Source organism: Phragmites australis, chromosome 18 (genome assembly GCF_958298935.1).
Source record: "Phragmites australis chromosome 18, lpPhrAust1.1, whole genome shotgun sequence".
NCBI lineage: Eukaryota > Viridiplantae > Streptophyta > Magnoliopsida > Poales > Poaceae > Phragmites > Phragmites australis.
The window spans coordinates 17,980,612-17,992,977 of NC_084938.1; the positions used below are offsets into that span (position 1 = coordinate 17,980,612).

Genomic DNA, 12,366 nt, shown 5'->3' on the forward strand with positions numbered 1-12,366 from the left:
CGGCGTGGGCGACTGGGCGGCTGCCGGCTGGGCGCGTCCGCGCGTGCCGCACGGCGCGTCCGCGCGTCGCAGGCCGCCAGGCGGCAGGCAGCACTGCAGGTCTGCTGCGTCTGCAGCAGGCAGGGCGCAGCCGCGCAGGCGCAGGCAGGGCAGTCCGCACTCGGGGTCTCGCGCTCGTCGACTCGCCGTAGGCCGTAGCGTCGGCGCGTGCGCGTCATGGTGTCAGAACGACAGAATACCTAATGGAGTAATGGGCCGTGGGATTTAGGGGCCCGGGGCGGCTGCCCCGCTCGCCCCCCCCCCAGGGCCGGGCCTGCATTCAACCTACTTATAGAAAATATCTTTTATCAAATCTCAACCAGAAAACTAAACACATTGTATCCTGACAGGAAAGTATTGTGTGTCTTGCTAAGGCAAACCATGCATGACAGGAAAACGCCCCGGCTGGGCTTGCACGCTTAGGCACCAGACACCTGAAAGGACTGGGAGTCTGGGATAGGGTTTGCTGAGCGCCACAGTCAGCGGATACATTCGTATTGCCTGTTGACTGTCCGTACACGTAGTATATCCCATGGATTGATTACGTTGAGACCGAGATATGCTTCGACCGAACCCACTGACAGGATATATTGTCGATGCGGGATAGGCCTATGCCAGCCCAGGATTTGAGGTTACTATATCACAGGATATGTCAAATGTCCATAAAATTATCATATTCCGAACCAAAATGCGGGAATGTTATTTTATGCGCGAAACTTGCAGGCAAGGCAACAGTTCTTTTTCCATGGCAGGAAGTACATGCAGCGGCCGACCGGCGCAACCTCGCACGTCCATTTTTGCCTGCGCATGGCGCGTCACATGCGTTGCTGTCTGCAGCATGAGCCATGGCACAAGTCCACGGCAGCCTCCATCAGCGCAGAAAACAGAACAGCAGCCAAAGCAGAAAAGCTCTGCAGCAGGTAAAGTTCCCAGGAGAGAGAGAGGGGGAGAGCAATCTCCTCTCTCTGCCCTCTGGCCCCTGCCACCGCCTTTTCGGTGCAAAAGATTTCCCCTCGGGAAGAGCAGAGCACATTTTCCTTTTCCTCCGTGGAGTGGGGGTGGCAACGGAAAGACGGACTCCAATCCCAGGACTAGAGGAAAGCAGCAGCGAGGAAAGAGAGGGAAAACAATGGAGACAGAGTGGCCGCTGCTCTTTTGTGTGTTGGACTGGAGATTCCTTCGAGCTAGAATTAGCAGCACGGAAAGAGAGCAATAACCAGGAAGCAGCCCGCGGCATTCCCTCTTCCTTGCGCCTTTCCTTGTAGCGATTGTTCCTTTCTTCTTGGGGGTGCTTCGCTCTTGCTCTTCTTGGCACGCAAAGAATCGCTGGTCTTCTGGCTCCCCGGCTTGTTCCACTACACTGTTGTTCGTGGACGGCTTGTTCTTGGCCGCCTCTGCCTGCTTTCCTTGCGTTTTCTTGTCCCTTTTTTGAGTGGAGTCGCAGTGGAGTGGAGTGGAGTGGAGTGCAGTGAATACTTTTATTTCGTGAGAGGAGAGAAGAGAAGGGTAGGAGGATGGCCGGAGGAGGGGCGGCGCCGCCGCCGAAGCAAGAGGAGCTGCAGCCGCACCCGGTGAAGGACCAGCTGCCCAGCGTGTCCTACTGCATCACAAGCCCACCGCCCTGGCGTAAGTCCCCCTCTCTCGCACCTGGGACCTTTCGATTTCAATGTTAGAATTGTTCTGTGTACTTTGGCGTTTATGTTCTTGTCCAATGGATTTTCTCCTTTGATAGTGATGTTTCGCCTCTGCACTTGGGTAGAGTAGGGACTGATGCTGGAATTGGCGATTCGGTTCTATTCCTAATCGCCTCTTAAACTGTGCAGCTGAGGCCATCATACTTGGATTCCAACATTACCTTGTGATGCTGGGCACATCTGTCATCATACCGAGCGCTCTTGTTCCCCAGATGGGAGGAGGAAATGTGAGTCCCAAATCACCTAAAAGTACTACTCCATGTTCTGAATCTAAGACTTTTGAGCTTAGTTTGTGATGGTCTACGCGTGTCAAAATGCTGAACTGTAGCGGTATTGCCTTTCTGTCAGGAGGAGAAGGCTCGGGTGATTCAGACGCTGCTGTTCGTCGCCGGCATCAACACCTTGTGCCAGTCATTCTTTGGGACTCGTCTTCCCGCGGTGATGGGTGGATCCTACACCGTCGTCGCGCCGACCATTTCGATCATTTTGGCTGGCCGTTACAGCAATGAAGCAGACCCTCATGAGGTAATTCCTCAGCAGCTTGGTCTACATAGTACATATCGCCGTTGTCACAGGCTCTGTTTGATTTCCTAGTACAGTTCACATGATTTTTCTCACTGATATGCAGAAATTCTTGCGAACCATGCGAGGAACACAAGGCGCTCTCATCATTGCATCGACGATTCAGATCATACTTGGTTTTAGTGGCCTCTGGCGCAATGTTGTCAGGTAGGCATCAGGGTCCTCCTTTGAAGCTACTGCTTGTACATTGTACTATTGTAGAATTTCAGTTTGAAGGTTTCGCTGGCGTTGCAAATTGTATCATTTCAGTTTGTGGCTTGACTGTCGCTCACACCATTCACAGATTGCTAAGTCCATTGTCTGCTGTTCCTCTGATCTCACTTGCTGGATTTGGGCTCTATGAACTTGGTTTTCCAGGGGTAAGCATTAACTTGCTACTATTCTGATTTGGATGAACATGATTCTTTTATCTTCCCTGTTCCCTACATCATCCGAACACTGATTGTAAGATCAATTTGTCTGCAGGTTGCTAAGTGTGTGGAAATTGGGCTCCCAGAAATCGTTCTAATGCTCATATTTTCTCAGGTACAGTGCCCATCGTTATGGCTTTCCATACACTTCATATCCATTTCGGCTGAAGTCATGTACTAACGCATTTCTCCTATGGGCAGTATTTACCTCATGTTATTCATGTGGCAAAGCCTGTGTTCGACCAGTTTTCTGTAATTTTCACCATTGCTATAGTATGGCTATATGCATACATTCTCACGGCTAGTGGTGCATACAAGAATGCCCGAACGAAGACACAAGTGCATTGTCGTGTTGACCGCTCTGGACTTATTGGTGGGGCTCCTTGGTAAGTAATTCGTGAAGATTGCATCAACTTTTGCGTAGACCCTTGTTTTCGTAAAATTCCCTTACAGAAATGCTGAAAAATCATTGTAGGATTAGTGTCCCATATCCTTTCCAATGGGGAGCTCCAACATTTGATGCTGGTGAATCTTTTGCGATGATGATGGCCTCATTTGTTGCTCTTGTAGAGGTTTGTCTGCACAGCTTTACCCAAAAGTGAAAAAATAAGTGTGCGATAATTAACGTTCTAATAGGCAGTGTGCTACCCTTTCAGTCAACCGGTACCTTCATTGCTGTGTCAAGATATGCGAGCGCGACTATGATACCTCCCTCAGTTCTTGGTCGTGGCATTGGTTGGCAGGTAACTGAGTTGATTATTGTATACCAGAAACTTCATTTTCTTCTCGCTAGTTTTTTATGATCAAAATCTGGTATATCATCGTCTGCAGGGCATTGGTACTTTACTGGGTGCATTTTTTGGAACAGCTAATGGGACTGCAGTGTCAGTGTAAGTCTAAAGTTAATATCTAGTGAAACCAACAGCCCTTGACGGCCTTTTTCTTAGCTTTTGAAGCCCGGATCATGAATGCTTGCGTTACTGCTTTTCTTTCTGTCTGTCTCTAACTATCCATATTTTGGTATTTGCAGTGAAAATGCTGGTTTACTTGCTTTGACACATGTTGGCAGCCGGAGAGTAGTCCAAATATCTGCAGGCTTTATGATTTTCTTCTCGATCCTTGGTAATGTACAACATTGTTTCTAAATTTTCGTATGTGGGTGAACAATAGCATACACAAATAAGGCACACTGACAGATAGTCCTCACATCAATACTCTGTTCCTGAATATGAATAGTGACTGTAAATTTGTAATTTGACTTGTGACATCAATTATATGGATTGTGTTTTACATGGTTCAGGTACTGTTGATCATGTGTATTTGTTTTATGGCATCCGCAGTTTGTTAGGCTGATCATATTCCTTCTGCTAAACCAGGGAAATTCGGAGCACTCTTTGCGTCAATTCCACTGCCAATATTTGCTGCCCTGTACTGCATTTTCTTTGCATACATCGGTGCGTCCAGATATCTATCCTCCTTCAGCAGGGTTTGTTTGCTTATTATTCATCCGACTATCCAACTCCTCGGTTCATCCGCTTGCAGGCGCCTGTGGCCTCAGCTTCCTTCAGTTCTGCAACCTGAACAGCTTCAGGACCAAATTCATCGTGGGGTTCTCTCTCTTCATGGGCCTCTCAGTTCCCCAGTACTTCAACGAGTACACGTCCGTGGCGGGTTATGGCCCGGTGCACACCGGCGCGCGATGGGTACGCGAGACAAATCCTGCAGCTCTCTGTGCCATTCTCGAATCTCCATTGTCTAGCTGACCCTTTGCGACGCGGTTTGCTCGTCGTTGCCTTTTCCCGACAGTTCAACGACATGATCAACGTGCCTTTCTCGTCGAAGCCGTTCGTGGCGGGGCTGGTGGCGTTCGTCCTGGACAGCACGATCCACCGGCGCGACGGCACGGTGCGGAGGGACAGGGGCTACCACTGGTGGGACAAGTTCCGGAGCTTCAAGACGGACAGCAGGAGCGAGGAGTTCTACTCCCTGCCGTTCAACCTCAACAAGTTCTTTCCCTCCGTGTGATCCGCATGGCTGCTTGCAGCGTCTTTCTTGGCCATGGCTCGGACGGAAGAAGAAGAAGGAGCAGTCGGTCCAGTCCTGACGATGTTGGGTCCATAATTTTGTATATTCTGTGGGGAACTTTACCCGTTCCGTTCCAGGGGAATTTCGACGTGTCCCGTGTCCGGTTGCATCTTGGTTCAAATGTTCAATGCGATAGATCATGGCTGTTGACCCATTTGTCCCTTTTTGTAATATTGTAGATCCATGCCATTAGAGCTTTCTTGGCCTAGAAGAATACCCAATGCTAATGCATGGCGTTTTCGTAGCTAACAAGTCAGAGTCACTAGCTTTGTCAGCTGAATCACGTCCGTTTTGTTCCTCAGGCTAGGAGTATTGCCCAGTCATTTCCTTTCCTTCATCCATGTGGGACAGGTCACAACTTGCACGGAAATTCCAGTTTCAAACAGCAAGCACAAGGCCACCACGGGAGAAACGGCCCACGGATCCCGCAGTCGAGCTACGAACAGTGGAGCCCAACGAATCCTCACGAGTCACCGGATTTTTTATATTTTTAAATAAAAAATTACAAGTATATGCATCCGTTTTCAAAATTTGCAAATCTATACTCCTGTCGCTCCAACCGGCAACAGATTTATGTGGCTGCCTCGTTACCTGTCGCATGTTAGAAGGGCGATAATTTATTTAATTTTTAAATGAAATGATGAATGATTATGAAATAGAAATTTCTGATTTTTTTTTAAAATTGTTCGGAATCCATTCAGAGGTATTTTAAAAAGTGAATTACTCGAATGACGTGAGTAAAAACCGATAATTTGATTCGCAAGGTAAACGCCTATGATTAATACAAAGTTCGCGGTATATGGTTGTAAATATTACAATACCGGTGATAAAACATGAATTCTACTACGTGGACTGGTAATATTTCCCCCTTATCTCACGTACCACTCACGCTACTCTTATTCCTAGCGACACAGGAGACCTTGACACATCTGAAGTAGGTACTCACGCCTCGGAAGTCCGCTCTCCTGCCTCATATAACAAGATTCGTTAAAACAAGACAACAAAACATCACACAACTCCATAATGTGTGGATGAAGCAAATGAATGATGAGGTCGTGGACATCTCCCATCAGAAGTTGAGTCAGAAGGAGCTGCTTTGCTGTCGTTGCCACCTGACGGACCTTTGGTGCACCTCTTGAATGTGTGTCCGGTTTCATTACACTTGTTGCACCATTTCACATGACGTTTGACTTCGGATTCATCCATATCACTACGGATATGTGTGGTCTTGTGACGTCCCTTCTTCTATTTTATGGTGTCGGGATCCCGAACATACATCTTATTAGGTTCAAAGTTCGTTGTGAACGAATCCACTATCCAGAATCCATATAGCTTGTGGTTTCACGACTCAAAGAGAGTTTCTTTCATGAAGTACTTGGAGACATACCTCCGAAGCCTCAAGTCAATCTCAGTACAAGAAGTAATAACATGGTAGCATGGCTTGTTCAGTAACATGGGCTTTTAGCAGCTACAACTACATCTTTCACTAGTGAGCACGCACACTCCTGAACAACTCTTTCACGATTTCCCCCCTCTGACCTTTGTACCTACACAGAATTTAAAATCGGTGTTGCGTAGTCCCTATTGGCTTCACCTGGTGCATCTATGTCTTCTTCATCTTAACTTCCGCTATTAATTTGACCTCATATATCAAGCGAATTTTATTAATTGCCGCTGACGCTGCTGTAAACCAATACATAAAGTATTTGTAGGTCCTTTGCAGAATGAATTCCACAATTTCAACTAGTTGTAGTCCCCTCACACCACACATGGCCCAGTTGTAGACATTAGCTAAGTTTGTCATCATAATTCCATACCTTACCATGTTGGTGTCATACAGAAGAGCTCACTTCTCCTTTAGCTCATTCTCAATTCACTCAAAGAACGTCTTAACAGATAACCTGGTCCTCCTCCTCAATTCTAGAGCAACGATGATGTCCTCATGTCCCCTAACTTGCCTCCATGCATGCTCTTCTATTTGTTGCGTGGTTAGCTCATCTAGTCTTTTTCATAGGGCATCGAATTTTCGTTGTTAATTCTAACTACACAGCCTCTTAAAAAGGTTCATCAGGTTCTTATTCTTGAATTGCCTATAGAAGTTAGCACCCAAATACCTCATGCACCACCGGCTCTTCAAATCTTTCCATATGAGTTTGACTTGGTGTTCAACTGAACCATTGTGCAGGTCATCTATAAGGCAACACATCTGACCGATCCCTCACAACAAAAATCATGATGCGCTCCAGGAACCAATACCAGTTGTCTGAGTTCTCACTCTCGATAAAGGAGAAGGCCACTGGTAATGCTTGGTTATTTTCATTAACTCCAATTGCAGTGAGTATATGACCCTTGTACTTGTCGATAAGGATATGGCGACAATGCTGGAAAGCTCGAATACATACTCCAAAGGCAAAGAATGTGCGATGCAAGACCAGCATACCATGTTCCTTCAACGACGAGTAGTGTGCGGTGTCAAAGTTAGTTCCATGTGTCCTCTAAGCAATTGTGCGAAGCAACCATGGAAGATTATTGTATGATGTTTCGTACATCCCAAACCTCATCTCAATTTCCTTTCTCTTTGTTCTTCAAGCCTTGCCGTAGGTAATGGTGTACCGGTACTCCTCCTCAATTACTCTAATTATGGATCTGGGTTCAAAGTTTAGGTTGTTCACAATATGAGCATACCTAACATTAACAACATAACTTGATGAAAGGTTCTTATGGTGATTCTCCGGTTTGTCAAACTGACAAGTATGATCCACCACTATTGAGACTTCCCAATATTCAATCCACTTTCCTTTGAAGGCATGCACCTGCCATGGGAAACCCTCATTCTTGTACTTCATGCCATACTCCTTCCTACTAGACTTCACAACAGTGTACTTCATCCGAAGAGATGTCGCCCACTGAACTAGAGCATCCTTGATAGCATGAATGCTAGGGTACCTAGCCCCCTGGCGCACCTCATTCTGATTGTACTCCCATGGCACAAGATAACCTTCACTCACCATCAGGTTCACAAAATCATGATTGTTCCAGCCCGTAGGGATATGAACAACATTCTCATTGTTCGAGATATCATCCTCATGAGCTTCCCCATCCTCCTGATCCTCCCACTTCATCTGTTCAATTAAACTAGGGACGAGTTCCCCATCGTCTGCCTCACTCATTGGTTCCATCAGATCGGTCGAGAATTGCCCAACATCCGATTATTCCACATAGTGAACCACCATTTCGACATTCTCATCCACATAACCTACAGCCTGAAACTCCTGAACTCCCTCACATACCTCCATTGCACAAGCAACATAGGTGGCCAACCTCTCTCAGCTGCCCGCTCGAAGTATCTCCTCCAAATCGAGGTATCAGTTATCTTGAAGACATCCCAGTAAACACCTTCACTTTCACGGTCCACTACAACGCTAATAGTCAGCTCTTATTGCTCAGTATCTATTCTGAAACTCCACATTAACCTGTCGTACAATGCCACAAAAGTTTTTTCCATTGGTCTAGATATACCCTTGTCCATTGAGTCAAACCTTGATAGATTTACCCTTTGCGGACAAAAACAATGCCCCATTCCTCATAAAAAATATTAAAAATACCACTTATTCGACATACCTACCCGCAATTGAAAAAATACTATTATTTCGATTAACAATAATTATATGTGCTAGACCTACAACAACAGAATATAATAACACAAATAGCTAATATTCCTCTAAAATCCTAGATCTAATACCTAACCTATATCCAAAACTAGATCTAATGGCTAATCTAATTGGTTTATGAAAAAAAAAATACTAGAATTAAAACATTTATCTTCATCACATATGGCTACCATCAGGGCTTCGTTGCTTTCTTCTCCCTCACCTCTCCTCTCCTCTCACTCTCACTTAGTTTGCTTGAGGCACAAATGAGCACTATGCTCTATGGGAGGGTCCGCGCGCCTCTTAAATAGGAGAATTGTCACCCTTAGAATGGGTGATAGCTTTTCTGTGGGCCCCAAGTGGCACCATGGCTCTTGTCATCCGTTGGAAGGGGGACATGTGACTGGCATCCGACATGGATGCCACTGTGGCCTCGTTGTCCAGGTCAAGCCTGTTGACACCTCTCGTTGTCCATTGAAAGGACGACAAGTAGCTTTTTGCCCTTCCAACGAATGACATGAGTATAGAATTGCAAGATTTCAAAACAGACACATATAATTGCAATTTTTGAATTAAAAAAATATAAAAAAAAATTCACGAGTCACTTTGACTTGTGGGCCCGGCCACACGGCTTGTGGTCCATGTGAAGCGGTTGAAAAAGAGGCCAACGCCATGGAGTTGGGGAGTTCATGGGTGTTGCAACCCACCACCTCACCAACCGCTTCCTTCCCCTTTCGGCACCTGAACTCTTCCGTGCCGCGGGCATGTCGAGCCACCAATGTTATATGTGGGCATGTCACCTAAGGTGGACATACGCCGATGGCCGCTCAACCCCTCCTCCCATCCGCATCGAGTGCCAGAGCCATCGTCTCTCACCGTCTACCCCTCCCCTAGCCCATGGATGGACTTGCTATAATTCATGGGTATTTAGCTAAATACCCATTATTTTTGGAAAAGAAAAATCGAGTATATGTAAGGTATATATATGTGTGTAAACTGAGATAGGGCAGATTCAGTTTTGAGCATACCTTAGCAGCCCAATCTCATCCAGTCAGCCTGCCCAACCAACCCACAGACCATGAGCCCATCTGCCCATGCGGCCAAACTCCTCGTGACCGTCCTGCCTCTACCAGACCATGAGCTCGTGACTCGACTCTTCTGGCGGACAAGAGGAGCGGCCTGTGCCCTGGTGCCCTGCCCCTGTGGCTAGGGTTTAGAGGGGGTTGACCGATGAGCGTTAACGATGGTGAGTGACTGCAGGACCAAGCGGCCAGGTGGGGCCGTAGGCCTACAACCCGCAGGGACGTGCGGCATCAGCGGGCAGTGGTAGGACCAGTCGAGTAGCAGGCGGGTGGGCAACGGGCGAGCGGTGGCAGGACCAGGCGTCCAGCCATGACCCGTCCAGGTGGGGCAGTTCGACGAGGGCGCACGGAGCAGGCAGGTTGCAGGCAATTCTAGGCGCTATGATAGACTCCAGAGCCGAAAGTTGAGCTGATTTGATCCCCAATTCGGCAATTCCCCATTCTTTAATCCCTAACTTCTAGGAGGAAAAACTTCTACAAGGCGAATTTAGCGCCAATACACTCTTAAATTTTCCACTCTAATGTTTGTAATTTTGTTTAGTTCATCTATATACACGAGAAACGAAAGGTTATTCAATTAGATAGCTTACTTCTGTGCTGAAATTTCAATAGCTTTTAGAACCGCTAGCATGTGGCATCTTCACTTTTTCTGCTGAAAGTTTAACAGTTTATAGATTCTAGAACCATAAAGACTAGTCAAGTTTTGCTAAGGTCGCCAAGTTTTTATGTAACGTGTGTATTTTTGCAATGTAGATTGCAGAACCTTGAACAATGAGGAAGAAAACGGTCGATTTGAAAACTTTGTGGGAAAGAGCGGGTAATGCACATAAGGTAGCTTCCTTCTCAGCTTTTTAATAATTGCCTAGTTACATTTTCAGAGTATGACTTTTTTTTCAAGTCAAGGATAATGATATCATTGAGTGCTTCCTAGCTATAAAGAAACGCCAAGTTAAATTGTAGTTTTCTTAATTATTTTGTAATTTATCTAAATTAGCTAAGATGTTGCTAGCATGAACAATTTATGTACTTTATTATGCTATTGTAAATTTATGACCTTTTCTATTAATTTTTTAAAATTTAAATATCTATTCTGCGGATCTTAAGTCCGCCGTTGCCCTAGCCTCTCCCTTCCGGCAAGCCTCCTCTGCTGCCACCAACAACCTTCCCCCCGAGCTCCACGATCGTTCCCTGCTATTGCGCTGCAGATGTGGGCTGAAGCTACTGGGCCGACTCTGTTGTGGGCCTCGGGGTGTGCGACGTCGCGTGTGCGTCTGCCTTGCCGAGCCGCCTCGTCGTGCCGTCGCGCGAACGCGGGGAAGGTCCACCATTTCTGCCCGATTCCCTAGGCGCCATTGCAAAATCGGAAGATGCAGCGAGTTGTGCACTCGCGCGAACTCGCGAATCGACCGGGACCCTAGTACGAATACTGGTAGCGGCATGCGGTCATGTCCGGTCTTGAATCCTGATAACTATGCTCTACGCTCCAAACCCAGATCCGAAACTCTCCATGGATCATCCTTGCATCTTTGGAGTGATTGATCGTACGAGATTCTGGAGCGACCATTTTACAATACACGTTGCAGTAACGTGTGGACGTGCAACGTCTTACAAGCTTTTGGGACCGACTAGCCGACTGATCATTACCCCGCATGAAGCTAGATTTTAATCTCGGAGACAGGAGGTTTTTATTGCCCAGCTGTTAGGTTTGCTCAAAGAAAATTTGCCCAGCTGTCAGGAGACAAATGTTTGTGCCGATTGAATAACCAAGTTCTTAACAATGCCTGGGAGCAGATTTGATATCTGAAACACGTGAAGACGCAAAGACAGGGGAACAGTAGCAAGTGTATCCTGACAGGAGTCTCTCCCTCCCTCCCTTAATTATTATCACCCTTTCTATTAGTATAATCACCTGATTCCTTTGAAGCATCATTGCAGGGCAGCACATGAGTAAGCAATGACTCGCACACAGCACTTGCAGTGCATCCTAACAAAACAGAAGGAAGAGTAGATAAGCCCCCCCCCCCCCCCCCAGCCCAGTAGCGGTCTATCCTAGCCAATTTGCACTCTGCAGGTGCAGAACAAGGCCACCATACCGGCAATTTTTTGCTAAAAAAGACACTCCTTCACTTGAGCTCTCAACGATGAGTTAAATAAGTAATCCAATAGTTATTCCTTGATAAGATCCTTGCTTGCTCACAACACTTCTCCTCTTGCTCTCCAGATCGCAGCCTTTCCTTCATGCTCGACCCTCTGTCATGCCGTGCTGTCCCTCGCGTGCCCCCCTGCCATCTCCCTCTTGGGAGGGCGGGCAGTCCATGAGGCGATTGACACTTGGGTAGGATCCATGTCCTCGAACGGGACAAATCGAGGCCAACCAAGCACAGGGAAGATCGAAGATTCCTGTGTCCACTGGGCGCCTGTTGGGGTTGCAGCCATGCACGCGAGCATTCTTGGTCAGAAGCTCAGAGACAAACCGAGAATTTTAATCGGCAGATAACATATCAATCGGATGGATGCATGGATTATTCTGTGCATTGCGGCCGGTTGTGCCAGAACTGGTAAACATGCCCGAGTAGTTTAATCGGATGGTGATGGGATGGTTGGGTTGGAAGTCCGTTTGAACCATCCCGTGCATGGCTTGCAAGGCTGCTGCCGTTCGTTTTCAGGCCTTTCGTTTGTTCTTGTGTGGAAGATGATCTTGCCTGCTAGTGTGTGTTGTCTGCTAAGATGGGATCTAGACTTGATCAAAACTGTGCTTCAGGTTTATGACGTTGCCTAACGTGTTTTCGCCGTTTGCGTTTCAGATAAATTATCAAACTGTTGG

General features: G+C 46.9%; 1 protein-coding gene across 1 annotated transcript; it reads left to right on the top strand.

The window, feature by feature from the left end:
- Positions 1 to 1,025: 1,025 nt before the first annotated feature.
- Positions 1,026 to 5,042, top strand: LOC133899789 (nucleobase-ascorbate transporter 6-like). The gene is made up of 14 exons (XM_062340852.1): positions 1,026 to 1,665; positions 1,863 to 1,960; positions 2,082 to 2,258; positions 2,362 to 2,462; positions 2,599 to 2,674; positions 2,781 to 2,840; positions 2,927 to 3,111; positions 3,201 to 3,297; positions 3,382 to 3,468; positions 3,557 to 3,615; positions 3,756 to 3,847; positions 4,102 to 4,179; positions 4,268 to 4,428; positions 4,532 to 5,042. The coding sequence occupies exons 1-14, from the start codon at positions 1,554 to 1,556 to the stop codon at positions 4,748 to 4,750; spliced, it is 1,602 nt and encodes a 533-aa protein (XP_062196836.1). The 5' UTR covers positions 1,026 to 1,553; the 3' UTR covers positions 4,751 to 5,042.
- Positions 5,043 to 12,366: the final 7,324 nt, after the last annotated feature.

Coding starts and splice junctions, on each gene's coding strand:
- LOC133899789 (XM_062340852.1), top strand. CDS start 1,554: ATGGCCGGAGGAGGGGCGGCGCCGCCGCCGAAGCAAGAGGAGCTGCAG. Junction 2,259..2,361: donor ATGAAGCAGACCCTCATGAG/GTAATTCCTCAG, acceptor ACTGATATGCAG/AAATTCTTGCGAACCATGCG. Junction 3,298..3,381: donor CATTTGTTGCTCTTGTAGAG/GTTTGTCTGCAC, acceptor CTACCCTTTCAG/TCAACCGGTACCTTCATTGC.